Raw genomic sequence first — 25,865 nt, 5'->3', positions numbered from 1 at the left:
CTCCCCGGTGAGGTGTTTCAGGCATGTTCCACTGGAAAGAGGCCCCGGGGACGACCCAGGACACGCTGGAGGGACTAGGTCTCTTGGCTGGCCTGGGAGCGCCTGGGGATCCTTCCGGAAGAGCTGGATGAAGTGGCCGGGGAGAGGGAAGTCTGGGCTTCCTTGCTCAAGCTGCTGCCCCAGCGACCTGACTCCGGAAGACAGCGGCGATGGATGGATGGATCATTTTTTTGGATTTTGTTTTGTTATGTAGAAATCAATAATGAATAGCCAAACCTGTGGAATGCAAAACAAATCGAAGAATTCCAAAAAATGCCTAAAAAAAAAAAAAATAACCAAAATATGTTTGCCCCATTCATTCTGGCTTTTAATTTTGTGTTCTTTATATCAAATTATAAGTATAATTTATTACCTCTTACACTGAGGGATGAAATGCTGGCGATTGTCCGCGAAGGTAGTGGCTATTTTAATCTCCTTCAGGGTTTGTTCAATGTCATCAAAGGAAAATTGTTATTCAAAATTTCCTTGCGACAAGAGCATCTGGCACCAATAGGTAATGACAATAAAGGATACGGGACATGACTCAATTAACTAATAGATCTCATGGAAGCTAGCATTTGAATCATTGTAGAAAAGAAAACAAAACTGCATATAACATGTTATTTTATATTTAACATCTGCTTAAAGGGGACTCAATTTAAAAGTGGTTTAGTTTTTGTGGTGAACATTAAAATAATTATATAATATCAAAGGCAGGTTTAATCTTATTATTTTGATTTATTGACATACCAACCTCTAGAATGGAAGATGGAAGCCTAGTTATTTGCCTAGATATTGTCATCATAAGTGACTAGATGGACCGTACATAGTAAATAACAAAACAAATTAATTTCACTGCCATATTTTTTCTTGATTTATGTTTCACAGTTGAGTGTAGTAGTAGGACCAAGAAGAAACTACTGGCACACAGTTAATTCCTATTATTTATTATGAAAAAAAAGCAGGATTGGAGCGCAAACATCCTAAGCAGTCATGTTTATTCACAGAAGGAATTCAACAATAAAGAGCTTACGAGAAACTGTGCCATGCATTCCTAAATGACATTCAATATCAAGTGCACGCTTTATGACAGTTAGGTTTGATACATTGATTGAAAACCCACATTGTTAATAAATTTGTTATACAATTTATGCATTGATGAATTTTTATCCTGAGTTTGGAATTTCTTGACTGCATTTTAAAGCATCATGTGCATGGAGACTTGTAGTTTATGACACAATACCAGCATAATTTACTTTTTTTTTTTAACCATCATTCATCATTTGAGTAAGATTTTTTTTTTTTAAACGGTGCTATGTTGATGGTGGTAGCTCTGTGATGTGATGGCAATAAAAACAAAGTTGCGAGGACTCAAGCGAACCACAGGTATGAAGGCCGACTTCAAAATAGAAAAAATAGGGGGGCTTTTGTGTATTTTTTTAGTGTGTTTATTTTGAAATTAGCCTTTACAACATGCCATTGGCGTGTGACGTATTGTTGTTTCATCTTCCTTGGTAAGTATTTTTTGCGGTGTGCATTACATGAAAAAACATGTAAATGTTTTTACATACATTCAGGTAGCAATTGAAACATGAGTGCAATTGGATGAAATCGTTACCAGCTCACACTGTGAAGTTAGACACAATTGCCAGTGAATCAGTGGCAATGTCGAGCCCTGGAAGAAATCTGAAGGAGTGGCAGCTAGAAATTAGGAGTGCCAAGCTGCCACTGTATATAGGGGAAACATTGAACAACAAAACTAACACAGAAGTCACACCTAAACAAGTCAATTTCGGAATGATAGTTATACTTTGTGGCACCCGGTTTGGTCCCAGTTCCCAATAACTGCAAAAAAAGAGGGAACACTATACTGTATTTTGAAGTCCATTGGCCCTCTCACCATGTTTGGAGGTCTGTTTTACTGTCATGCAGAGCAAAAACAAGCAGTTTATTCTCCCATGTACAGTAGTCACTGTGAAATATTTTGTGACATGATGGCGTTATGAAGAGATGGATCAGGTCACTGAAAACCCCCCTCTAGGTCCAAATCTTATTGCTGACCACTGCAAATACTGAACGTAATAATTTGTTCAGTACAAAGTCACAGAATCTGAGATTCATAAATGTTAAGCCTGTCAAGACAACACCTTGAATTAGTGTTTGTGTAAAAGGCGTGTGATGACTTCATTCAGACATTGTTTAGCAGCTTGTTGCGGTTGAGTGCAACACTCTAAAATTCAACCAGAGAGCATATCTGTAATCTGTTGAGAAAACAAAAAATCCCATATTGAATGCAGTAATGTAGTAGTAGTAGTTGCGGTTGAGTGCAACACTCTAAAATTCAACCAGAGAGCATATCTGTAATCTGTTGAGAAAACAAAAAATCCCATATTGAATGCAGTAAAGACCTTTCACACTGTAGTTTTGTTGATGTGGGTAAAACAATAAAAATAAAAGACACCTCATACAAATGCTTTACTTCCTTGCCCACCCACCCCAAAAAAAAAAAAAAAATCAAGTGCAAAACTTTGTGATTTGGTATCTGGAATCCCTTTCAAGTCTTCAGTGTTCTTCAGATTGGGAACGTCCGTATGTGTGTTCAAAAACAGCCAGTATTATGCCAAGGATTCTGAGGTTTGGTCATTTTCAGCCTGGACGATCATGTAGATTCTGGCAGAGAAAGCCCAAAAATTCCATCAGATGGCATGGTTCAATCATGTTGCAGGCAAGGCTGATTGGTGAAAAAAAAAAACACAGATCCTTGGCTCCATGTCTATCTGTATAAGGCTAAAGGCCTGTGAAGTGACTGGCACGTGGGTGCCTCACACATTTTGTGAGAGAAGTCGGACTTTCTTTTCAATCAGCAGCCAGCTCCAAAGGTCCTTGACTGAGGGAAACTTCATCTTGTCACAGTTCTTACTGTAAACATTCAAGTAGATGCCAACAAGCACAAGAAGACCACCCCAGATGTACCTGTGAGAGGGGTTTGGTAGGGATGTTGGACAGGTAATAAAAAGTTTAATATTTCAAAGTGATAGTTACCTGTGCAGTTGAGTGGCTTTTTTGTATTTTTTTGTTGATTAATTGTGAATTGGTGTAAAGTTTTCATTTATATCTCTATATTCAAAATCAGTGTAATGCAAACAAAAACACTCATAAATTCATATACAGTTAATGGATTTTTTAGCAACACCAAAAAAGGCAAAAATGCTGATCACTGTAGTCGAATTAAAAGTAGTGCCTGCAAATCTGATTTTTTGCTAGTTCATACCTCCCCTATCGCATCCTCAGTGCATTGAGGATCAAAAAAAATTAAAAACCTGTATTGCAGAGACATGCGCTGTGAAGGTTTCCTGCATGCCAGACAGACAAGTTAACTATAAATGCAATTGCCACGGGTACTCCTCGGACAACTGCAGTACACACATTTACTTAAATCTTAAATCATTAAACCTTACACAGTAACTGTACTGTTATCCCTTCCCTTCCCATCTCTTTGGCGATAGTCTCAAGGAGAGCTACGTTTATATTAGCGGTACCCAAAAGTCAAATTAAAATGAAGCCTGTAGCTGAACAAACATGTTAACAATCAGAGTTTACACTTGAAATTTCAATTTGTTACAAAAGAAATCTATGGAAGAGATTTACAATATTCTGGTGCAGTACTGCTTTCTTCTGTTCCTTCTTGTCAACCTAACCTGCGTGTGTCAGTTTCATGAGGAAGATGGGCACTCCTACAAGACACGTGATTGGCTTCCGGCACGACCAACGACCAATGAGGACAGGGATTTGGTCATCATTAACCGCGAAAAATGTATTTTGTATTTTTACTGTACAGTGGGCTCCCGTATTATGAGATTAATCCGTTCCGCGGTTGAGCTCGTAAGGCAAATTCACGGTATGGCGGGCAATCCAAACCTATCTTAAATAGCTAATGCTTTTAGACCCCCTGGTAAAAACATCAAAATTGTACATACATATTAAAAATTTGGTCCCAAAATAGTATAGTAAGTGCTATGTATATATAATATACATGTATACAATCAGAAAACATCATAAATAAAAAATAGAAAGGATTTATTTACCTTTGAGTGCCGCTTGTTATGCCCATATTCCCTATTAAGGGTAGCCTAGGCTAGGCTAACTTCATATTTTTTGATTATCTCCAGCATCGATTCCATAGAAATCCTCTTCTTCTCTCTTTAACATCACTAGCAATCATGGGACCCATGGGTAACCCATTAAAGTTTGTATTGAGCAGTAAAATGCACTATAAATACGGTTTTGTAACAACTCACGGTAGAACAAAGCTTTACCCTTCGTTTTGAAACAAGCGAGGCCGACCAATAGCACACCACCATCTCCGTGAGGAGACGCCAACCAATAGCAGACCACCATCTCCGAGAGGAGACGCCGACCAATAGCAGACCAGCATTGTAGTGACACGTTGCATGGAGGCATTGAAAATAAATGCAATGACCTAAAAACACCTACAGATGGAGACAAAACAACACAAATACAGCCAAGCCCCTAGGGTCATGACAGTGGTTTTTGTTGCAAAACCGGGAAAATACCATAAAGAGAGGACGAAAAAACTCAGTATTCCACATCGCAACATGAAAAAAAACATAAGCCAGGGACGCTATAACACGGGGGTCCACTGTATTTTGATTCACCAATAAGAATCAGTATGCTTTCGTGGAGGACTAAAAATATGGTTTAATATTTACCGCACCAATACCAGTTCGGACAATTTTGAATTAGATAAGGTTTCTAAAAACTAATTGAAAATCAGAATCATTAGTTATGAAAAGTGAAGAGTTGTTGATTAATCGTTGAAAATCTGGATCATTACTCATAAATTTGATCAGGATTTAATTGATTAATTGTTGCACATCTAATCATAATAGAGGGACTCAGCCTATTTTGCTGGGGTACAGTGCACTACTACACTTGCATAGGTCTGCAAATTTGATGGACTCATCTGAATATTATTATTGTTTATGATTTATATATAATTATTGTGTTCTATCAAAACCTTATAGTCAAACAAAACATAGGTATTAACATGGACTGAATCTTATTCATGGCCAAAAAGAAATCCGCGAACATTTAAAAAAAAAGAAGTGGCTGTTAGTGAGTGAATGTGTGTGAGAAAAATCACGTTAGCAGTAAGAGATGGGACCTTTTGACAGAGCCCATGAATAAGTGCGGGTGAGTCAGAGAAGAGTGAAGAACAAAAAGGTAGAGCAATAGACTGAGGACATGAAAACAAGGGTCAGTAAAGGCAAATTCAAGTTTTCTTATTCAATGCAGAGTTTAGAGGTCATATAGTTAAACAAAAGAAGACCACTGGCCAAATTCCAACGGTGGCTGTACTTACTGATAAGTAAAGGGCTTGGTGAAGAACATAAAGGAAAATACAATTGTCATGGCTTTCCGCCCTGTGGTCACTGCAAAGAAGTAAAACAGTCATGGTTCTGGACACTAGTTATTTCTTTTACTTTGTACTTCAATAAAAATAAAATCACTAAATACGAGTGCAGATATTTGTCAAGAAATGTTGGAAAACTGACCATTAACTGCAACAAGGGCATCAAAAAGCTTGATCAAAGCCAACACAAAGGAGACGCCCAGATAACCCGAAAGAGAGAAAAGGAATGCATACCCGTACATTTGAGGTTCCTAAAAGAATTGAAAGAGATTACAATTCAACAAATGTATAGCACATTAAAATAGGAAAAATACAGTTGATATTTGACATAAAATACTGATGATAAAACTTTTCGTAGCAGGATTCGACTAAAAGTGGCCCGATGAACTGGGGCCAGTAAGCTGATGTCAGGCCAAATCCTACCTAACATGGGGTCAGTACAAATTTCAAAGTCAGAGAATTTGAAGCTGGAGTATGCCCCTTCTGGGGACTCCCATTAGTTTGCTGGCGAACTTAAATGCTGTTCTGTTATTGGACGTCTGTGCTCATCATGGATTGTCCACAATGAACATAATATTCAAACATTAGGGTGTCCAGGTATACTTGGCACCAGATCACCCTAGGCCACGGTTTGATGTTTGACTGCGGAGCCGCAGGTAATGATTGAACGTATTCACTTACGTGAAGAGAGGAGAGATCCTGTTAACTGGTCATTACCTTGTATTATGTTGACTCCGACTGTGACGGAAGATGCCTGTTCAAAGTAGAACCAAATCCCAGTCTCCGACGGTTTCTACCTGGCACTAGTTTGCCCTGCCCTACATTCCTCTGCACATTCCTCTGTGTCAATTTATTGAATGGCAATGAAACAGAACTGAAAACACGCACATCTATGGCTATGTTCAAAAAGAGCTTTAAAAATATTATATTGGAAAAGCACAAATATTACTATATGAATGAGTCAGCTCTTGTGTAAAAGTTTGTTACATGTGAAAAATCTAAGATACACAGTATGTATGTGTGTGTGTATATATATTATATATATATGTATATTATATATACAGTATATATACAGTATATATATATATATATATATATATATATATATATATATAAAAACACAACAGTATGAACGACCTACATTAGCTTATTTATATGAATGTTTTTGTGATGTGAAACAATATATTAATATCTCAATAATAGAATACAAGGAGTAGGACCAGATATGTTTTATACTTCTTCCTACTTCCTTTTGAACATATTAGCAAATTTCATTGAAGTGAACATAGACAGTGATCCCTCGCTCTATCACGGTTCATCTTTCACGGCTTCGCTGCTTCACAGATTTTTTCAGTGTGGATATTTTTTACAGTGCATTACCCTCTGAATCCTGATTGGCTCAGGGGCTTTACTGCTGTCTAGAAATAAAATATTGCCGCTGTACTGTATTGGTTTTTCACTTGTCAATTTTTTACAAAAGGCAAGAGGATCCAAAAGCTCGCTTTCGTCTCTCCTGTGTCTCTCCAGTAATCGCCCGTGTGCGCACACGTTAAGAACATGCTAGTAAGCACATTGATTGACACCTTGATCCCTGGGAGCCGATCACGTGACTCATAGGCGTGTCGAGAGCAAACGCACACACTAATGTAGGCACACAGACAGCAACGGAGAAATGCACAGCTTTGGAAAACTGACTTTTACCTAGATTTCTTTAGTCAGAAATTAAAACTTCAAGTGTATTGTTATAAGAGGCTTCACTTTAATTTGATGTCCGGGCATATCCATTTATAAAAATCGTCTTGCTTAGAAAAAGAAAGAGGGCCAACAACTACCCATAAAAATGTTCTTCTCTTGGAGGAAGACTCCTGCGCCTTCAGTAGAAACAGACACAAAAGAGGAGCGGCACAGCTGGGACTGTGAAAAACGTGAGTGACAATGTTTCCAACCTTGTATTACTATATTAAAATTATTATTTTAAATAAATTTAGGGCTTTAAAAGATATTGTATATTGCATTGAAAAATAATTTAAAAAATAAAGCTCATTACTTCACGGATTTCACTTTGCGCGTGCTATTTATGGAACGTAACCCCCGTGATAAACGAGGAATCACTGTACTGACAGTTCTTTTATTTGCTTCTTTTGGTGTTTTTTGCTTGTTCTCACATTTTATTTTAATGTACTTATTATATATAAGTTCAATAAAAAAAACAATCAACAAATCTGGTCACGCTGTACCTCCCATGCGACTAAATCCTGTGACCAAGTGAAAAATTTGGTAGCATCAGTGCTAGTAGAGCACTGATGGATATAGTTTTTCGTCACAGCCAAGGCACTGAGGGCGTCTGGTTTAGTGGTCTTCGTATTGCATCTGTTTTTTGCAACTGATGTGGTACTACTATTGGCTTCATCAAGCTGCAGTCTCCTATTCTCACTGCAAAATTTTCCCTTGTACTGCAGTTCATATTCCTTGAAATTTTTATTTGCTTAAAATATCGGTTGTCGGCCTCCTTGACTGAAAGACAATCTGTATCGGCTCTGAAAAAAATATCGGTCAATCTCTATTTTTAACAACATGTGAGCCTTGCAATTGAAGTGTAATTAGTTGCAAGCTAACCTCATAGAAGAAAGACATTGCTGGTCCAAGGCGACCCATTCCGAGCAGCCCTGTCAGAATGTATACAAAGCCGATGGAGTAGGAATACAGCACCTGTAAACAGAGCATATACATATTTGGACAACATGGTCTATATACTAGGGTGGCTCGGTGAAGCAGTGGTTAGCATGTCCGCCTCACAGTTCAGGGACCGGAGTTCAAATCCACCTCGCTTTGGCTTTCCTGTGTGGAGTTTCCATGTCCTCCCCGGCCCGCGGTTCTCTCTCCGGGCACTCTGGCTTGCATGCAAAACATGCATGGCAGGTGTAATGGACATATATAAAATTGCGCTTAGGTGTGATTGGGTGCATGAATTGTTGTTCGTCCTTATGTGTCCTGCAATTGGCTTGCAACTAAGTCAGGATGTTTTCCGCCTATTGCATGCACGGTACTCTTAAAAAAAAGACAGACTCTTGGATATTGGTGAGCCAGGAGCAAAACTGCTTGCCTATGCAAAGTCAGAAACATAATAAACAGATGCGGAGTGTAATCAGGGCTTAAAAGCGGGATCGTGTCTTTCTCTCTTGGAGATAAACAGTTCTTCTGGATATGGATTTTTGTTGACAACCTTTGAGCTTCCGCCTTAACTTTCCGCCAGTTGGTAAGGTCCTTAAGCAGTAATGCATCTGCTTGGGCAGCTTACGTAGCAGCCGGTCGGCATGACCAGTTGGCCGAACTTCTGTCCCATCAGGCCCTTCTAATACCGTCAGCGTTTCTACTAGAAGGTCAACACTGAAGGTAAAGCTCTGGAAGTCCTTTGTATCTCTAGATTTAATAACAGGGGCCTTTAAAAGTGCAGCAATCTCACTCTGTGTGAGTTGATGGGGTTGTCCTTACTGACGCTGTAATACTTCCATGGCACCTGTGTACGGTTGGCCATAATGTCGGCAAGACTGAGCAATCAGCTTGGCTTCCTCCAGCACTAGGTACTCAAAGAGTACACAGTAGGTGTAATCTTCTGAAACGTCTGTTTGGGGTTCAAGAAGGTGGTCTAGTGCCATCTTGTACTGAATTGGAATCAGTGTAGCTTGGCTGGTATGCTGACAGGTGTCGTGACTGTGTACCTTACCGGTATTTGATAAGTGGGCTGATATAACTTTGACAGAGGTGACCGTAGTAGACTTGCTGTTATGAGAGGTGGTTGCGTTTGAGCAGCAACAACCTGTATTATTGATGTCAATGCTGCTGGGAGGAACTGCGGGCCTACAAACTCGATATGTAGGCAGAGTGACTGTGGCTGCTGTGCACTGGCACTTGTAAACAAAAGCAGTATATGGTGTGAGGGACTGAGGGAGGGCAACATGATAGCTCCGTAAATAGGATGGCAGCTGCCGTGGCCGTGCTGTTGTTTTCATTATGTCCACTTTGCTGAGACTTTGCTGGGTGAAGTCATCAGACTCAAAGGACCAGTGATGCAGAGAGGGAGGAAAAAACAGTACCATGGAGGCCTTGCTGGAGCACCTTAACCAAACAACAGCTCAAGCCAAAACGCAGTCAGACTCGGATGAATAAACAATGCTAGCTTGATTACTCTGCACAACCACTGGCAAACGTGGCAACTCACACCATCCACCAAACGTTTGGATGCTGTTACTTCCTTTTTCCAATGTTGACTGCCTCATAGCTTGAGCACACGACAACAACCTGCCAATGCTATACCAACAGGCTTAATAACACGCACCCTCGTAGGACCCGCTTAACTGCCCAAAACAACCACCGCACTAGTACGCAGCCACATGAACTTAGACTCAACCTCGTGCCACAGACTTCAGTATTACTTGAAAGGACAACGCATACATTGCGCAACGGCCTCCCGTAGGGGGCCGACCGAGAGGCGGAGTGGGGGCAGAGCCAGGGGCAGTGTGAGCGGCTTTCAATACAACAACAACTCAAACACACGCTGCGTTCTCACACTGAATTTCATTGGAAACAAGACGAAATTGTCAAGTTCTAATGCATAGAAGCACGCAGGAATTTCTAGACAGATTCGGTTGAGGATTCAATGTAATTATCTAAAATAGCACCATTTTGAAAACGTTGTGCAAAAAACTTAACTTTAGGTTTAACTATTTACATAAACTGAATGATAACTGCCTGATATTCTTTGATTTCAACCAAGACTCTAGACTGTTTTACGTTTATATGAATCAACATTCTGGGATTTACGCATTTATTCAAGAAATTTTAACTTAAGGATCTCTTTATTTTGTGCCATGCGCCATGTTGGGTTTTATGTCTACAAACCAGCAAAACTTTACATTCAAATAATAAGGTACTTTTAGGCCAACTGCCTGTTTCTGGCAAAAAAAAAAAAAAGTAAAAAAAAAAAAAAAAAAAAAAACAGCTTTTACGGATTTATTTACAAGACATTTCAACTTAAGTAGCTCTTTGTTTTGTGCCGGCTGCCATTTTGGATTTTGTATATAGACAACAGTGGGCCCCCGGGTTACGAGATTAATCAGTTCCGCGGTGGAGTCATAAGGCGAACTTGCCATGTAACGGGCAATCCAAACCTATGTTAAATAGCAAATGCGTTTAGAATCCCAGTTAAAAACATCAAAATTGTACATACATATTAAAAATTGGTACCAAAATAGTATAGTAAGAGCTACGTACATATAATATACATGTACGCAATCAGAAAACACCTTTGAGTGGCGCTTGTTATGCCCATATTCCTTAATATGGGTTGTCTCCAGCATCATTTCCATATAAATCATTTTCTTACTTCTCTCTTTAACATCACGAGCAATCTTGGGACCCATATCTAACCCTTTCAACTTTGAATTAAGCAGTAAAATGCACTATAAATACAGTTTTGTAACCACTCACAATTGAAAAAAGCTTGACCGTTCCGCCATTTTGAAACAAGTGAGGCCGAACAATAGTAGACCACCATCTCCGTGAGGAGACACCGTCAAATAGCAGACCAGAGTTGTAGTGACGCCTTGCAGAAACGGCAACTGAAAATAAGTGTAATTACCTTAAAACACCTGCATATGGAGACGAAACAACACAAAAACATTCAAGCCCCGAGGGTCATGAGTTGTTTTGGGCGCAATTCCAGGAAAATGTCAAAAAGAGGTAATGAAAAACTGAGTAATCCAGGTCGCAACATGAAAATAACATAAGTCAGGGACGTTGTAACACAGGGGTCCACTGTAATAAGGTAATTTTAGGCCAATCGCTCGTTTTTAGGCAAAACATCTTGTAATTTAAATATTTTTTGTTACATTTCAATCTAATAATGTTATCATTTTGTAAAACAGACATTTATCTTTCTCAAAATGATTTTTTTTTCGTCAGCCTTGGCTGGACGTTTGGACAAAAAAGGTAGTTTAAAAAAGTAGATAAGGTTAAATATTGTAGTAGGTAGTTACTCTCTTCCTCAATATTGTATTAAAACATAGCTTACTGTACCTTAGAAATCCTCTTATGGTGTACCTTTAGCTTACTGATAGAGGCTTCTTGCATAAGAGCTTTTAGACGCTTGTGTTGCTGTCCTGATCAAATTAATGGACTTTGCATGTTTCAGACATAATATAAATAAATAAATAAATAAATAAATAAATAAAACTCCCTAAGAGCTGGAGAGGATGAGGACGGCACGATTCTCGAGCCTGAAGGAATTGGCCAGCTGGGAGAACAACAAGTTGGTCAAGGCTGGCTACAAATTGACCCAGAAGGTGCTGTCGACTTTTTCCTTTGAGTAGCGGAGTGTTGGGCTCATGATGGCATTCGTCAACCACTACACGGTCGCCGGGCTGAGGCTCCCCACCAAGACGACGGGCAAGGATGATCACAAGGACATGGCTGACGTCCTGGAGATGTTCCAAAGGATGATCTCAGTGATGAACGTGCGCGGGCGGAGCAGTACGTGTGCTGGAACGACAAGTACCGCCACGTGGTGAGGCCAAGGGCAGGAGGTGACAAGGGCTGAGACGGGGGCATCGAGGACCAAGCAAGCGTTTTGACGAGCAGTCAAGAGGCCAAGGCAGAGGAGAAGGAGGACGATGAGGTGATCTTGGCCGAGCTTACTCACTGCGATTGGCAACTATGCTGGCTACCTGGCCAGGAAGGTTCAGGCCAACTCATATGTGGCTAAGTGTTGCACGCAGGAGCTTACCCTGCAAGAGAAGATGGAGATCGCCGTGGAGCTTAAGAGGGGCGACCCGCCCTCTGTGATGTTAAACGCCCTGATCAAACTGGTTGACAAGGGGAGAGCTGGAGACAGGCCGGGCGGTCCTGAGGCGGCCATCTCTCCCCATAGCCCACGTGGCGTCTTTCGGGATGTCGTTATGGGACTCCCTGATGTGCAAGAAGGACAAGAAGGAGGGCAGGGTGCAGTTCCTCTCCCTTACCATGCACCACAGGGACGGGTTCAGGCACCTACTGGAGTTCCTGGTGGCCTCAGACCCGACCTTGCAGGGATACAGGTGACAGGAGAGGCACAGGCTGGCCAAAAACATCTTGCCCTATCAGCAACATCAGCAGGCCCCTCTGCAACTGTTTTGGTGCTAACTTCTACAAGGACGTGACTTTAGAAGCGAGGAAGAACAAGGCCTTGTAGCAGCCGACCGGCAGGAATAAGAGCATGATCATGGAGGGCAGGGACAAGAACTTTTACAAGTCCAGGAAGCTGACTCCACAAGTCATAGGCCAATGGGCTAAAGTAATTGTTGAAGGAGAAGGGCCAAGTAACCAGCAAGATGTGCTGTGGCAATAATTACATTGGAATTCAACCTAAATAAGTTGTGATTATATGTAGAAAAATGCAAATTCTGCTTTTGTTGAGTTAATATGTTTCTGCATGCTTTCCTCAAATATAAAGTTTCTGCTAAAAATTTGCTGTTTAAAAGTTTGGTTGAAATTGCACAAAAAAAAAAGTAGTCGCTAATTCGGGCAAAAAAAATTATGATATGTTAAAAATTGCTATTGCGCCTGAAAATATATGTGATTATGTCTGGATTGTGTGATTTTTGTGAATCTAATGTGAAATTTTTGTTATATAAAGAAATAATTACCGTATTTTCCGGTAAGCCGCAGCAGCAAAAATTGACCAAAAAACATCTTTTGCCACGGATAAGCCGCACTGGATTATTAGCCGCAGGTCATAACATCAGATATTTATGCAAAAAGATGGTATAAGAAAGTTTTATTTTTTTCTTTTTGTTATATTTATTATTTTAAATTGTCTACCAACTGCAACATCCTCTCTTTAACAGCATTCTGTCTCCCATTGTTTAATTGATAGATTAATTTAGTGAACATTGCACACACTGCACATAAATAATATATACTATAATCATAATACTCATAATACTATAAACACAATCACATATACTGTATACTCTATATCAAACAAACTTTTATACAAGATCTTTATGCCGTCCTCACTCCGAAGCGTCGGGTTTTTTGCCAGCTAGACGGCTGGATAACGACGTTTCAAACAATCTGACTGTCTTTCCTTTTGCTCTGCTTTATTTGAACAATAGCCATTGACCATGACCCTCTTTAGGTCGCCGTAAAACTGGAAAAATAAAACCGCTAATCAGTTAATGATACATAGCACCTCTCGAGCTAACAAAACAAGTTGCACAACGAAAAACTACTCTTATTCCCAATGTCTCTAACGATAAACAAAACAGATGAACAGTGTCATAATTTTGACAACTTGTGTACTTACAAACAATTCTCGTCCAAGGCAAAACAAAATAAGCTCAGCAATCCTCGAACATTAACCTGTCGTCTTTGCGTGCAACCACATTGGAGAACTCATGTCTACTGAGAAAAACAATATTTCGAAATAACCATTAGAGGGTGCTCTAAGTCTAAGTACAAATCTTAACAAAGGTAGTACAGTGGGCCCCCGTGTTACAAACTTGATCCGTTCAGTGGCTATGCTCGTAACTCGAATTGCTCGTATGACGGGCAATCCAAACCCATGTTAATTAGTGAATGCGTGCAATGTGTGCAAAAACCTTAGGTAAAAACATCACGACTTTATACACATGTTAAAAATTTGTCGCATAATTACTGTAGACTTAAATTAAATAACATAAATATACAAAGGAAAAATGACATGCGTGCGCCGCCTTCGTATTTTTTTTTTATTATCTCCTGCTTCGTTTCTATTGTCATCATCGTCTTACTTCTTCCTTTACCGCCACTTGCAATTTTAGAAGCCATGTACAACAGATAAAGTTTGCAAAGTCTTCACAACACACCGACCAGCTGTGCCATCAAGCTAGATGAAGGCGTTCGGCCAATAGTATATCGGCATTTCTGTGATTGACGTGACGCCGGCCAATAGCATATCTGCATCTCCGTGACTGAGACCGTGACCGTGATCTTAATCGACCAATAGCATATCGGCAATTCCGTGACTGAGACCGTGATTGTGACCTTAATCGACCAATAACATATCGGTATTTCTGTGATTGACGTGACGCCGGCCAATAGCATATCCGCATCTCCGTGACTGAGACCGTGATCTTAATCGACCAATAGCATATCGGCATTTCCGTGACTGAGACCGTGATTGTGACCTTAATCGACCAATAACATATCGGCATCTCCGTGACTGAGACCGTGACTGAGACCGTGTCTGTGAACTTATAAGACCAATAGCATATCGGCGTTACCGTGACATGCGAGAATAGTTATATTTGTTGATGCAGCAAAGCGAAAAAGATGCGGACACACTGACTGGTATGTTTGATTGTTCGTAAGACGAAAGGTTTGTGCGTAAGAGGGGGACTAAAAACGCAGCGGTCCACGTTCGTAAGATGAAAAATACATAAAACAGGGAATTTGTAAACCGGGGGCCTACTGTACTGGATTTTGAAGGGCAGAATAATCTTATTCAATTTAGACTTTTTTTTTTAAATATATTTTTACTAATATATTTTAAAAAGCCATTGATTCACATCTTAGAAGTTCTATTTCATAGTTGTTTCATAAACTGACTCCTTGAGCATACACACATTTGCTTGACTGGTGGTGAACAAAAAGCAGATAAGCCGCGCTGGACTATAAGCCGCAGGGCTCAAAATCATGAGAAAAAAGTAGCATTTTATAGTCCGAAAAATATGGTAATCTGGATTTTATTAGGAAATGGCTGCTCATGGAAGCTGCTTTATGCCTAAGGTAGGTGCCTGTTCTGCTTTTAGGTTGCTAGCTGCTTTGGTTTTGAAAATATTCCAATTTAAGATTTTTGAAATTAGGCCCGGTACGGATCAGCCCTGTGCCCCGTTTCCCGTCAACTAATAGTGAAGTCTGTGCCCAAGCACACACAAATTCAGCAGCAATGAGGAATTTACAACATTTAAATGTACATTCCATGTCAAATCACACATTCTCCACTCTGACACCTCTTCTATTCGGCAGATTTTTATTCTAGTCAAGCTTTATACCAAAATCTAAAATTTGAGCCTCCTAGGTTTAGCGGTTTCCCGGTTAGTGCCTTTCAAAGTTTGGGTGCCGTGCCCAATTTGGCATTGGGAAGTGCACTCTCAAGCCCCTTTCTCACAGAGGATTGAACATTGGCGTAGCTCTGCTAAGGACACAGCTCCTTTGATCTCGTCAGTTTGTTAAAGATCATAAACGTTTGCCAAACATACTCCGGTCGTGCGCTTGCCACAAGGAAATTTTGAACATGTTAGAATTTCCTTTGTAAGATGAGCAGTACACCTGGCAACTGTTTGTCGAATGTTTGCCGCCTTGGACGAACCCTGACAAGATCAAAAGAGCTGCTATCTTCGCTGACACTTGCCAATATTCACCCTTTAAGACTTATGGCTGAATCCCAATGCTACCCTTTATGTTTTGCTTTGTCACTTAGCCCTTGAAAAAATAGATACAATAAAAATAAAATAAAAATCAGACTAATTGAGGAATTGTTTGTGGGAAAATGTTTGGGATTTGTGTGAATTGACATAAAATGATCCCTTTACTAACATCTAAAACCACACTGTTGATGTCAAAGAAAAAAAACTGAATTAGAAGTTAAATACCATTTCAGATTTGGAGGCATTATGAAGTTTCATGGATTTTTCCTGCACATTTCCAATAGCAGCATCCGCACACAGTGCCAGGGAAATGAGGAAAACACCTGAAGATAAACAAACATCTTAAACATACAAAACATAAACTGCTATGCTTCTCTGTAAGAGTGATACAGTACTTACCTGTGACATTAAAGTTGGGTGTCATGTTGCTGTCAGCAAGCGTGAACCAAATGAGTCCTAAACTCATGCAGGCAGCAGCAACCACATCGATCATATGATAGTGTTTATCTGAAACACAGAGAACAAAGCAAAATTTCCAAACTTCAGCTGAATGCAAATCAAAAAAGCAGGTATCATTGACTCAGTGAGTCACCAGAATCGCATGTAGAATTCTGGCTAAAAAGGAAAACATTAAAAGAAGCACAGCAGTGTCGGAAAACAAACAATTGCAGATTTTTTTTGTATTGTTTTTTTTACATTAAAAAAGAGATGTGGTGTCTCAGTTTGAAGTCATGTTAAAAAAACAAACAAACAAAATACAGGTGAACAAGAACATAGTCCGTTGCAATAACTCGTTGAAATATGGACATCATCTTACCTATTTGTCTGTGTGTTAATAACACTGTAATAATGTCAGTAAAAAGAAATACAACAGTACTTTCTTGAAAGGGAAAGTCTACAGATTTGTTTCAATATTACATAAAATGTTCTATGCAACCCCATAATAATTAAAATTCTATGTGAATATGATTTAATCAGCAAAATCCACCCATTTTTTATCCACGGCCATTTTTCCACCTGGTGTCAACTCAAAATGACATAAAAGTTCTTCAGGACTTAGGTAACGACTAATCACAGCTCATCTGGAAAATTTCACATGACCAAACAACAGGTGAGCACTGACTGGTCATTTATGAGCATTGAGCAACTGTCATTTTCAGTTGACAGCAAGTGACAAAATGGGCGCTCCTTATGATGGATTTAAAAAAAAAAAAAAAGTAGATTATGCAGCTTAATTTATTTGTCACAAACATAATATTAATCACAATATTAATCACGATACTGTGTTCTGACTAGTGGGGGCACAAAAAAGCATATGATAATGAAAAAGGTTTTTCCTTTCATGTGATACTAAATGTAAGACAAAAATGTATATTTCGTCTGAGTTGATCCAATTATTTTTATGTACAATTAATACCTTTAAAAAATATTTGCAAATTGGTTTCTACTGAAAATGAAATCACTGTTCTCATTAGTCAGATAACAACCAATCACAGCTCAGTTTGCCGTCAAATGAGCTGTGATTATTCCATGCGGCCCAACACACCTCAATGTATAACTCACTGGAAAAAAAAAACATTCGTGACGTCATGATTTTTATTTCAGTAGAAGCTTCAGAGGCCACAGTATTATTGATCAATTGATTTTTAGTTATTTAAAATATGAAGAACAAAAATGACACTGACCTTGTAAAAGTACTCCTCCAATCATGACAGGAATGAGTTTACAGCATTTAAAGATGACCTGTGTCGGGTAGTTCAAGTACCCCAGGGAGGTGTTAGAAAGCCCAATAGTTGCCACTGTTAGAAACGCAAGGATCATATATGTCTTCCCAGGTATCCTAAAGGATAAGGAGAAAAACCAGACCAGGAGTTTTATCCAACCAAAGGTGCATAATTTTAATACCTGTGACAAAGTTTGACAGTAAAACATCTGTACCTTCTGCGTTTGTCTTTTGTGAACTGAAACTCCATTAGTCCAAACAGGGAGTAGCACCCAAATTGGACGAAAGTGAGGTACCAACCAAAGGGCTTAAGCCCCTCCACAGAAAATATTAGCTCCTGAAAAAGACAAAGACAATGAGTTTCTTATTTGGGACACACATTTTTGTGTTGTAAATATACTTTCCATACATAAAGTTAGTTCTTATTTTCAAGGTACAAAGTACCTAGAGTCAATGTTGTTTTACCTGTAAGTATCCATAAATTAGGTAAAAGAAGAAGACTCCAGCCACACAAATGCTAAACTGTTTTGGGGGACTGAAGTTGGCAAGTCTGATTCCCAGGACCCTCCATTCCTCCGAAGGCTTTATATGAGGGGACATCATCTCTGGAGATCCCGGGATGGATATTGAAATGTGCTTCCGCGAACTGTTGTACCCCACCAGGCTGTATTTATCACTCATTGTTTCCAGGATCTAATTGTGGCTACAATGAACACAAATACAACTGATCAATTTAAAACGTTTTTCATTAGTTGAGGCATGTAAAAGGTTTCAATACGTAGGGGATATCACCCATATCCAATATCACCCAACAATTTCTCAGTAATATCAATAATTTAGGAACAAAATGCAGAGGTTTGACAGAATAAAAAAATAAAAGTTTTAAAAGAACTGATAGACCCTTTATGGCCAATAATAAAATAATTATGTAAATACCAAAATGCACTATGTTGCATATGAATATCTAAAAACTAACTTTTTAATATTTCATATGCAGTGATCTCGTTTGCCTGCCTCCCTGACGCATGATTTTTGCCGTGGGACACAAAATTTCAAATCAGTGTGCGTTGGAAATCAATGCCCGAGATTTCTTTTATAGTAAACAGTATTTCAAGTGTAAACTCTCCAGTGTTTTATTTCCCCTAAATATATCGGTGAGAGACCGAGGGCGCGAAAATCGAAGCGCGAAGTAACTCTACACAATATTCTAACAATTTGGAGGGGGAAGTAACTACTTAATGACGTGGACATGGCAGAATATGGACCTGGACATGGAGAATACTTAAGGACGAAGAATCATACAGTACAGTATCAAGTCAGTGGTCCGTTATATTTTAATATGGAAGCTTAAGCACAAAATTATATAACATTACACGTCCATTTGGCTGGTTTGTTACTGGATCAATATTTAGCAAATGAATTAAAATAATTTATAGAGCATTTAAAACTTAGCAAGATTACAACCCGTAACAAGATTACAAACATATTATTGAACATATTGAACATTAAATCACGAGTTGCCATTTCACTTTCAGATATTGTCAACATGTGAGTATCTACAGAAACGTACACGATGTTAACAAAGATTGTATTGAAAGCTTCATGCAAGAGTGTCGTCAGCTTGTTACCTTGAACAACACTTCCTCGTATTTTTACTCTGGTTTATCGTCCTCTTGTGGGGGTGTTCCACGAAATGCACAACTCTAAACATCCCGGAGTCATATTTACTGTTCAAGAATTCCACACATACCCCTAAATAAGTATGTGTTTTGTAATGAAAAGTATGTGTGAATGTAATTTGGCTAGCTAGAGGGTAGCTGCACCAGCAGAACAGCCAACAACTTCCGGCATGCGACGGTGACCATAAAAAAACTGGGACTCTATTGGTCAACTGGATATCACGTAATGCACCGCACATTTGGTTGACTTAAGCTCGTGAGAGAAAAAAAACGTGTCTGAGCGAAGAGAATCGCTATGTGGGTTGGGAAAGGGGAAATATACAAAGATGACTAAACGCTGTTGCTGTTATTGACCTATTTAGCAGGAAGACCAAAAAAAAATATATATATATATATATATATATATATATATATATATATATATATATATATATATATATATATATATATATCACGTCTTCAGTATGATCGGGGCCCGCGAATACTGTCGCCTACAACTGTATCGGAGACCCTTTTAAGCCTTATAGTAGTAGAGGAAAATATTCTATCTTCGTTATCGCAGGGGTTATGTTCTGAAAATGACGAAAAATTGGCGAATTCCGTGGTGCCCATCTTTATTTGAAAATTATTATACATGTTTTAAGGCTGTAAAAACTATCATAATACATTTTATACACTTTCTTTCAGACGGGAATTAACATTTTTTTACATGTGTCTCTCATTTAAACCCTCCCGAAATTCAACCCTTCGTGAACTGGACAAATTGAAATTAATAATACTCATAGTAAACAATAATACAGTAACATGTTTATTTCAAAGATCGTCAACTTTAACTTAATCTAAACTGTTTTCACCATAATTCAACATTGAGTTAACACATTTTGCTATCTGTGAATACACATGCACTGTTAAAAAAATAAAATAAAAATTGCACCAAAAAAAAACAAAAACAATTGCGAATCAGCGAAGCCGTGAAAAGTGAACCCCGTATTAGTGAGAGATCTTTGTATTGCAGGAATAAGGGTACAAAAAAGTCATGATTAACATGAGCAATGCATGACAAATAGCAAATGAATTTCAGTTTCCTGCAACTCATGTTGTTGATTTTTTTTCTCCCCACGCTGGAATATTCCAGATTTAGAGTACATACTTATGACATTTGAAGACTGGCTGAGGGACAACAGTTCAGGGTATACCCCAATGTTCGATGTTCGGATAGGCTCCAGCACACCTGTAACCCAAATACTACAGTGGGTCCCTGGTTTATGAGATTAATCCGTTCCACGGTTGGGATCCGAACGCAAATTCGCCGTTGGGCGGGCAATCCAAACCTATGTTAGTTAGCTAATGTGTATAAAACATCAGGTAAAAACTGTCACGAATAACCAAGTGCAGGCGAGGACCCAACCAGACACACAGGTGTTTGGGCTCAAGTCAGTTTATTTGACACAAAGCGCACGTCGAGCGTGGACCAAAAAGGGAAAAAAGTCAAACGACAAAGTACAACCTAAATTACAAAGTACAAAACAAAGCGAGACCAAATGGGTCTGAATCAAGTCCAAAACGGGAGCGCGAGGCAATCGAGGGAGCGAGACCACAGGAGAGCAACTACAACAAAGTACAACCAAAAAACGTGCGAGCAAAAAAACTTCTAGGGATCTAGGGGAACAAAGTACAAACCAAAATATGCACGAGACTGGAGAACACGAACAGGAACGCTGGGATTTCACAAGGCTGCTGATGAGCTTGGCGAAGGTATAACCCGGCAGTGCTCTCCTGTGGTTGCTGGCCTTAAAAAAGCCCTTGATGGGGAATGAGCCACAGGTGCGCGGCCATCAGCCCCCCCCCCCCCCTTGTTGCCGCAGGAGAGCTCTGCCTGAAATCAAAACAGACACGTGAGCTGGGATATGACAATAGTAGACCAGCATCTTTGTGACCCCTGTGACACGACCAATAATAGACCAGTATTTTCGGGAGTAATGACACCGACCAATAGCAGACCAGCATTGTCGTGACGTAAGCAGTGCCCCTAGTCGATACGCGCGCCTGCTGACTACCATGTTTGAAGTGTCGGAAGTCGAAAAAAATGGCAGAAAGAGGGGGCAAAAAAAAAATCGCAATCTATGTCGTAAGGTTAAAAAAACGTAAGGCAGGGATATCGTAAACCGGGAGTCCACTGTACTACAAACCTGAATTTTATCCATTCATCCATGTTCTTAACTGTTTGCCCTCTTTTGGTTCATGGCTATCCTACCTGTCTTTGGGCATTGAACCCCGTTCAGCGAACGGTTTCCAGCCAATCGGAGGGATTACAGCACGGGTGTCCAAAGTCGGTCCTCGAGGGCTGCTGTCCTGCATGTTTTCCAGGTTTCTTTTCCTGACACATCTGATTCAAATATCAGCTCATCAGCAAGCTCAGCGGAAACCTGATAACGATCCTGATCATTTGAATCAGGTGTTTCAGGAAAAGGAACCTGGAAAACATGCAGGACAGCGGCCCTCGATGACCAACTTTGGACACCCCTGACATACAGGGACACATAACCATTTACACTCACAAACACACCTAAGGGCGCTTGAGTGTCCAGTGTACCGAGGTGAACATTTAACTTTTTTTTACCATGTTTTCAAGCCAACATTGTAATCATCAGTCATCATCGGCAGCCCCACCCTGCCATCCAGTCCTCATCGCTCACCCTCCCGAAAAAAAAATGTAATCGCCGACATTCTTGGAAAAATAGATCAATGTAAAACTCTGAAATAAGAAGTAATCACTGTAGTTTGACCTAAAGCTAAACTTTACAGTCTTTACGTCACAACTCAATTGTCCAAATGAACGTAACTCCCCAAATACAAGACACACCTTCAATGCTCCATTTTGCCTGCGTCTGCAAAGCATAATTTTTTGCCATGGGACGCATACTATGCAATTTTTTTTTCAAAGAGTAGCGGTTGTGTACATAAAAGTGCGTGTCTAACCAATCAAAACGTAGTCATTATTCCTACAATAATTACTGTAACAGTACGACCTAGAGGGCAGATGTCAGTTGGCTGTTAGCAGCCAGTGCCTGTTGCAGCTATCAGTAGCTTGTGTTATCTGAGGTTAGTACAGCATTATTTTCAATAAAAGAAGCGAGCAGGCCGCATTTCAATGATCGACTTTGTGGTCGTGTCATCGGATTTGCGGTCGCATGTTTTGGACACTCGTGTGAAGAAAGGGGCGGAGCTGTCAACTGATGGCTCCGGTGGTGGCCTGCCATGTGTGGCAGGCCCCAACGTATCAATAGAGTCTGCTCAGAATGTCTGTTTGAATTTCAACTCCCCCACCTGCAGAATTTCTCCCACGTCCCGGAAAGGAGGGGTGCATTGAAATCCGCATGGAACATGTTGCGCACCTCAATTGTCGAGACGGCTGATCGAAGTTGTGGCCGTAAGGTGGGTGGTGCCCGTCATGTTGGCAATCCTTGAACCCACTGGTAAGGGACGTCAACTTGAAGACAGAGTCCTACCAGTCGTTTTTGGCCTGTGGGAGTCCAGAACATTTTGTTTCTGTTATATGCGGAACACGGAAAGGTCTTCCACTTGATTTCTTTATTAATTGCAGTCTTTTGGCATATGCACACAATCAGAAACCTGGTGAAACACGGATGCTGCACAACTTCGGGTATTTATGGCAAAATGATCTCGAATGGCAGTTAAAGAACTGCTTCGAGCGCATTCAAGTTACACTGGCACTGCGTTGGCTGACCATTCACAATGTGGCAAAACTGAAATACACTCAACTAGCAACAAATATATCCTGTAACTAACGGATATGAACTCAAGCCAAGATACTGTAAAGGGTTGAGAATAATGATATTTATTCTGTTTTGCTACAGTTTTTATCAGTGGCGGTCCATGACTTTCACATGTACACCTTCAGTGATGTCTGACTCTCGAATAACTACCTCTCACGCACTCACGTATGCATTACTGGAATACACAGGCTATTTTCTGGAGTATGTAAACGTCAATAAACCCTCATCAGCAACTAAAACTTGCCTCATTAAAACTTAAAACTTGCATCAGTATAACGTGATGCTGTCAAAACTTAAAAGAATTAATAATTTTGAAATAAATATTCACAAATTTTATATAGTCAAAATTACAAATTGCAGCTTAATATAAGAACATTATTTTATTTATTTACTATTAATTGAATATGAACAAAATGAAATAACACCAACATATTAAAAATGAAACAATAAATAAAGAAAATGCTTGCACTCACCAAATCAAACGGCGGTCACAATTGAGCAGTCTTTCAATATCCTTCAACCAATTGAAGGTAACAAATCCAGTGTAGCTCCAAATGCTAAATTGATCCTTTGCAAACAAAATGCATTCCCAGCAGAACTATTTGCCAGAGTTAGCTTACACCCCTGCTAGCCCAGTCAGAAATAGGTCCAAGTCGAGACGGGTTAACTATTAGCTACGCATCTAAAGCAATCAGCCAAAGCCAACACCACGTAGCTTGCTTTTTGAGCACTGCACCACCCTAGCGCCTCCGGGAACAGCCAGATTACAAACAGCCTGGCGACACGTTAGCTGAATTCTAATTGGCAAAAAACTCCAATTTAAAACTACAACACTAGAAGGAGCATAACCATAAATATAGTATAACACGTAAAGGACAGCATATGAAGGATCATTTTACAAATTAAAAAAAAAAAAAAATATATATATACCCTATTTTCCGGACTATAAGGCGCACCAGTATGCAAGCCACAAAAATTGAGCTACAAAAACATTTTTTGCCACGGATAAGGCACAATGGACTTTAAGCCGCAGATATATGGTATATGGTAATATGAAACTTATATTTCTTTTATACATTTTTTAAATTGTCGACCAATTGCAACATCCTCTCTTTAACAGACTGAACATGCCTGCATATTTAGTCCCAACATTATATTTATAGAAAATGGATGGATGGATGTTACCAACAGAATACTGCAGAGTTAATTAGCAGTTCAAACTCGAAATCAATACTTCGTTAACATTCTGTCTCCCATTGTTTAATTGATAGATTATTTTAGTGAACGTTGCACACTGCAAATAAATAATACCTACAATCATAAATTTATAAATACTATCATATATATATATATATTATATACCGTACATCAAATCTACACGTCACAAACATTTATACAAGACACAGCGAACAACACAGATGCACACTATCTCTAACAATTCCTGAGGTGGCGTTTTCTGGCGGTGGGATGACCGGAGAGAGACAGAGTTTGGTCTGTGGGCTGTTTAAATAGGGCAGCAAATCAGGAGAGCCAGCCAATGGGATGACACCACCTGCACACAATTGACACACTCCAACCAAAAGGCACTCACGCACACGCACACACACAAACAATAAAAACATAAAAAAAACATAAAAACATAAAAAAAACTACATATGACCCACGGGTCATAACACCCCTCTACCTAAAAATCGGACATTTACCCCCTAGAGTAAATGTGCTATTAATGGGATCGGGACAAGGTATCGGGCAATGACCGCATCAGGCGCCGGTTGCTGTTCTGCATCCGAGACAAAAAACACGAGCGGATTGTGGTCAGAGAATACAATGGTAGGTATTGGGCTGGAACCAAGGTACACCTCGAATGCTGCAAAGCCAATAACAAGGCCAATGCCTCTTTTTCGATGGTGCTGTAGTGTAACTGGTGCTTTTTGAACTTCTTAGAGAAGTAACAGATGGGATGATCAAGGCCATGATTATCTTCCCGTAATAGCACCGCACCGGCGCCGAGCGCACTAGCGTCCACCTCCAGCTTGAAGGGGCGCGCAAAGTTTGGAGCCACGAGCACAGGGGCGCTGCAGAGGAGAGCTTTGGCAGCTTCAAAAGCTGTTTGACAGATTTCCGACCACAGGAACGACGATTTTGGGCTAGGTTAGGTTTGCCGGAAAGGTTTACATCAGGCTCAAGCTTGACAGAAATAGGCACATTTCCCTTACTCTCTTCAAGTGTTTTTGGTGGATCAGAGGAACATGTCAAAGAGTTGCTAATATCAACCAAATGGTCAAATTTTCGTGCCTGAGCACGTGTCACAGCACACACAGGAAATGGGGGCAACATGTCTGGCCCAACTGGGTCAGAATTACAAACAGTCGCGCACAGATTTTCAATTACCTCGGGTGGAGGAAAAACTTTTCCGCCGGCCAAATCGTTTCCGAGGGTCAGATCCACCCCAGCTATTGGTAGCTGTGGCCTCACGGCAACTTTAACTTTGCCAGACACAAAATGAGAACTCAAATTAAGAAAATGCAAGGGTGCGCGCACTACACTCAACCTTACCCCCCACGCTAAGACGTCTGAGCCACAATATGACTCAGCCGAGAAAGGGAGGACATCGCCGCGGATAACTGTTTGTTTCACGCCTGTATCCCGCAGGATAACGATCGGAACCGGCTCTTTGTTTCCCACCAGCGCAACAGAGCCATTTGAGATGAACGGTCTAAAACCTGTATCGATTCGATCTTTTGGTTT

General features: G+C 40.0%; 1 protein-coding gene and 1 pseudogene across 4 annotated transcripts; one reads left to right on the top strand and one right to left on the bottom strand.

The window, feature by feature from the left end:
• Positions 1-965: 965 nt before the first annotated feature.
• On the bottom strand, positions 966-19,484 carry slc35b3 (solute carrier family 35 member B3). Of its 4 annotated transcripts, XR_015863622.1 has the most exons (11): positions 19,270-19,484; positions 18,107-18,344; positions 17,857-17,978; positions 17,604-17,758; positions 16,318-16,425; positions 16,144-16,241; positions 8,090-8,182; positions 6,191-6,227; positions 5,616-5,724; positions 5,423-5,492; positions 2,934-3,012 (listed from the first exon to the last, which is right to left on the bottom strand). XR_015863622.1 is itself a non-coding variant. In XM_088402031.1 (10 exons), the coding sequence occupies exons 2-10, from the start codon at positions 18,320-18,322 to the stop codon at positions 2,862-2,864; spliced, it is 1,122 nt and encodes a 373-aa protein (XP_088258157.1). In that variant the 5' UTR covers positions 18,323-18,344; positions 19,270-19,484; the 3' UTR covers positions 966-2,861. The 4 variants fall into 4 exon arrangements, 1 of the variants encoding a protein (XP_088258157.1); XM_088402031.1 differs by lacking the exon at positions 6,191-6,227 and having other exon boundaries at positions 966-3,012; XR_015863624.1 differs by lacking the exon at positions 2,934-3,012 and having other exon boundaries at positions 5,467-5,492; positions 6,191-6,313.
• LOC148407618 (uncharacterized) lies at positions 11,725-12,854 on the top strand (annotated as a pseudogene).
• Positions 19,485-25,865: the final 6,381 nt, after the last annotated feature.

This window comes from Hippichthys cyanospilos, chromosome 19 (genome assembly GCF_059441005.1).
Source record: "Hippichthys cyanospilos isolate Australia breed blue-spotted pipefish chromosome 19, RoL_Hcya_1.0, whole genome shotgun sequence".
Taxonomy (NCBI): domain Eukaryota; kingdom Metazoa; phylum Chordata; class Actinopteri; order Syngnathiformes; family Syngnathidae; genus Hippichthys; species Hippichthys cyanospilos.
This window is presented reverse-complemented; position numbering and strand designations above follow the sequence as displayed.

Coding starts and splice junctions, on each gene's coding strand:
- slc35b3 (XM_088402031.1), bottom strand. CDS start 18,322: ATGAGTGATAAATACAGCCTGGTGGGGTACAACAGTTCGCGGAAGCAC. Junction 16,426..17,603: donor TGGAGGAGTACTTTTACAAG/GTCAGTGTCATT, acceptor TCTGTGTTTCAG/ATAAACACTATCATATGATC. Junction 16,242..16,317: donor ACCCAACTTTAATGTCACAG/GTAAGTACTGTA, acceptor GTTTATCTTCAG/GTGTTTTCCTCATTTCCCTG.